Raw genomic sequence first — 4,508 nt, forward strand, 5'->3', positions numbered from 1 at the left:
AATATTTCTGGACACACATGTTTTCCTCTGGGGAGGAATTCTGATGGAGGAGCTGTAAAGCGGTGTGGAATAAACTTTTGCAGTTTGCCGGAACTTTTTACTGTGTCACTTGAGGGTCGTTCTCAGGGACAAAGGTTTTGTTTACTTTGGATCACATATGACTATGTATACATAGATGGAAACATATATAAGCTGTATATTTGTTTCACTGTATACCTGTTCCCACTTTGGAGCGCGTGGTGCCAGTTGGGCTAAACATCCTGGCTTCTCAACAAGACTAAGAGTGCGGTTGCTAGCCCCTTACCATACGCTTATTCCGAGCAGAACCTGGTTCCCATTTACGTCTAAATGTGTTGGGCGGTAGGTCGGGAGTGACCCCTCGCCTTTCAAATGCAAGTTGAGCTCTGCCATTGCCATAGTCTCCTACGCTGTGATACACAAACAGTCCCTTTAGTATTCTGCCATTCATGTCTATTCTGAACGTTTACTTCCACAAATCTCCACCATCTCCAGCCTCCCTTCTGATTGTTCTCATCCAAGAAGGTCTGGAACTTCAAAGTCTTTTGGTGCCCAGAGGGAAATGTGTTAGATTATGTAAATACCTTAATGAGAACCAGGTCGAACTGAACAGCTGGCAGTACCTGGATTAGTGGCCCGAGCTCAGGGTAAGAGCTCTTGTTTCCCTATAGTTTTACACCTCTTTGCGTAAAGGCTAGATCCACCGTCGATAATTGTGGCCTTGCTCAGGACGGCCACAACATATCCTTTACAGTGGGATGATGGACAAGGTTAAGGTGTTGAGTGCTTGTTCTTCCCGGCTTCAGCTATGGATGACTGGCGGATGACCTTGGTTAAAAACCAAAAGGCAAGGACAGGAGTCGTTGGCCCTGTTCATGTACAACAAATTGGTTATTCTTTAGTATATTTAACTAAGGAATCTCTCCTGGAGTCTGCTCTGCCGCATTAAGGTGTGTATATTAAAGTATGTATGTATGTATGTATGTATGTATGTATGTATGTATGTATGTATGTATGTATGTATGTATGTATATATATATATATATATATATATATATATATATATATATATATATATATATATATATATATATGCATGTAAGTATGCATATATATTTATTTTTAATAATTGCATTGTCTCGTTAGCATGTCGAAATTCTTTACACTTTTGTATATGCTTGTAAGGTCAAAGGCTATGTAATTACAAGGGCATCCAAAATGTGAAGATAAGAGAGAAGCTAAGAGGTTTTTCCGGCTATTACAGGTCCATACACATCTGGTAAAAAAATTACCTCACTCAAAAATGGCCATACTCACACACTCACGCACACACATACACGCACGCGCGCAAACACATACTGTGCGTGTACGTGTGTGTGCGTTTGTACGTGTGCAAATATGTCTATTTATTCACAACTTACAAAGCTTTCACCGTGTACCAGCAATCAGATCGAAGCACAAAATGGACCAGCAATCAGATCGAAGCACAAAATGGACCAGCAATCAGATCGAAGCACAAAATGGACCAGCAATCAGATCGAAGCACAAAATGGACCAGCAATCAGGTCGAAGCACAAAATGGACCAGCAATCAGATCGAAGCACAAAATGGACCAGCAATCAGGTCGATGCACAAATGGACCAGCAATCAGATCGAAGCACAAAATGGACCAGCAATCAGATCGAAGCACAAAATGGACCAGCAATCAGATCGAAGCACAAAATGGACCAGCAATCAGATCGAAGCACAAAATGGACCAGCAATCAGATCGAAGCACAAAATGGACCAGCAATCAGATCGAAGCACAAAATGGACCAGCAATCAGGTCGAAGCACAAAATGGACCAGCAATCAGATCGAAGCACAAAATGGACCAGCAATCAGGTCGAAGCACAAAATGGACCAGCAATCAGATCGAAGCACAAAATGGACCAGCAATCAGATCGAAGCACAAAATGGACCAGCAATCAGATCGAAGCACAAAATGGACCAGCAATCAGATCGAAGCACAAAATGGACCAGCAATCAGATCGAAGCACAAAATGGACCAGCAATCAGATCGAAGCACAAAAATGGACCAGCAATCAGATCGAAGCACAAAATGGACCAGCAATCAGATCGAAGCACAAAATGGACCAGCAATCAGATCGAAGCACAAAATGGACCAGCAATCAGGTCGAAGCACAAAATGGACCAGCAATCAGATCAAGCACAAAATGGACCAGCAATCAGATCGAAGCACAAAATGGACCAGCAATCAGATCGAAGCACAAAATGGACCAGCAATCAGATCGAAGCACAAAATGGACCAGCAATCAGATCGAAGCACAAAATGGACCAGCAATCAGATCGAAGCACAAAATGGACCAGCAATCAGATCAAGCACAAAATGGACCAGCAATCAGGTCGAAGCACAAAATGGACCAGCAATCAGATCGAAGCACAAAATGGACCAGCAATCAGGTCGAAGCACAAAATGGACCAGCAATCAGATCGAAGCACAAAATGGACCAGCAATCAGATCGAAGCACAAAATGGACCAGCAATCAGATCGAAGCACAAAATGGACCAGCAATCAGATCGAAGCACAAAATGGACCAGCAATCAGATCGAAGCACAAAATGGACCAGCAATCAGATCGAAGCACAAAATGGACCAGCGGTCAGATCGAAGCACAAAATGTTAGTGAAAACGAATCACATCCTGATCAGCACCAAAAAAGATCCATATTGGGCCTCATTAAAGCACTGAATATCTCACTTAACATTTCAACAGCCTCAAAAGCAGAAGGCTTCATATTTATATGGAAGGGCTTCCACGGCAATTAATTTAATCTTTAACGAAATTTGCTTTGAATGAAGGTCACTCAGAGTCTGCGCCCCACGAAAGAGCGATACAGTTTCATGAAAGGGATTCCGTCTCATGGGGGAATTAGCACAAGGGCATATTTTCTTTCTTATCCTGAAGTAAATAAGATTTCACAGAACCATTTGCATTGCTTCATATTTTTCTACATTTCATACGCTACATATAGCTAAAAGCCTCCTCCAAATATATGCTATGACCTTTAATCCCTACCGAGGAATGAATTTTTTTACTTATTCTTTTTTTTTACCTTTTACTCATTGAAAGAATCTGCAAGCTTTCCCCTACTCACATCTTTACGCTAAAACATATGATAAAGTCAGGTTTATTTTTTAGATGTGAGTTTACAGTGTGATGTGCTTGTTTAACATTCTTATAAGATCAATAATTTATCTCATTTTTAGTTTTCTGTAAAAGAAAACTACTGTGCCGGCTTTTTCTGTCCGTCCGCACTTTATCCTGTCCGCACTTTTCTCTGTCCGCACTTTTTCTGTCCTCCCTCAGATCATAAAAACTACTGAGGCTAGAGGGCTGCAAATTGGTATGTTCATCATCCACCCTCCAATCATCAAAAATACCAAATTGCAGCCCTGTAGCCTCAGTAGTTTTATTTTATTTAAGGTTAAAGTTAGCCACGATCGTATTTCTGGTGACGATATAAGATAGGCCACCACCGGCCCGTGGTTAAAGTTTCATGGGTCGCGGCTCATACAGCATTATACCGAGACCACCGAAAGATAGATCTATTTTCGGTGACCTTTTATTACACGCTGCACAGGAAACTACATTGCACCGAAGAAACTTCGGCGCATTTTTTACTAGTTTTATTTTGGAGTTAATCATTAATTACTAATGTTTATTTGTTTCAAAGAGATGTTCCATTTCCGTCATGAATTAAAAGTAAATGCTTCATGGTAGTCGAGATGTCTGTTTCTTTCCACTTCGTTCATTTCCATCGACGAATTTCATCATCATTCAGTATTTGATTTTCTTTCTGTCTACTTGGTAACAAAGAGCAATCAACAGCCAGGACACCAAGACGACTTTCTTCCTCTGCCAGTAACACCGACCTCTGTCCCCAACATCGTCTTCCCCTTTGTTTCTCTCTTCGCTAAATGGCCCACCTCAAAATCCCTCATTCTCAGACCATCTTCTTCCATCGCAGGTTTCGAGAACGTTTAGGCGACTTCACTTTCCCCCTTTGCCTTTTCCTTTTACTTTACTGCCTGTCAAAATTTTTCGTCAAGATGGAATTATGGATGAAAATATTTTGAGTATTCAAATGGGTGTTTCTTTCATTCGTTTCTCTGTATTCCTAGGGAAAAATTTACTCTCCCTGTAGACACTGCTTTCCGAGGAGGAATATACAGATGAAGGACTTTATGATAAAGTGTATGTATACACTCACACACAAACACACACACACATATATCTATATATATAATATATATATATATATATATATATATATATATATATATATATATATATATATATATATATATATATATATATATATATATATATAATATATATATATATATATATATATATATATATATATATATATATATATATATATATATATATATATATATATATATGTGTGTGTGTGTGTGTGTGTGT

At 39.6% G+C, this 4,508-nt stretch overlaps 1 protein-coding gene across 1 annotated transcript; it reads left to right on the forward strand.

The window, feature by feature from the left end:
- The first annotated feature begins 1,480 nt into the window (after window positions 1–1,480).
- On the forward strand, window positions 1,481–2,845 carry LOC136839649 (CASP8-associated protein 2-like). Its single transcript, XM_067105968.1, has one exon. It carries the CDS (start codon window positions 1,481–1,483, stop codon window positions 2,843–2,845), a length of 1,365 nt encoding a protein of 454 aa, XP_066962069.1.
- The last annotated feature ends 1,663 nt before the right edge of the window (window positions 2,846–4,508 follow it).

This window comes from Macrobrachium rosenbergii, chromosome 1 (genome assembly GCF_040412425.1).
Source record: "Macrobrachium rosenbergii isolate ZJJX-2024 chromosome 1, ASM4041242v1, whole genome shotgun sequence".
NCBI lineage: Eukaryota > Metazoa > Arthropoda > Malacostraca > Decapoda > Palaemonidae > Macrobrachium > Macrobrachium rosenbergii.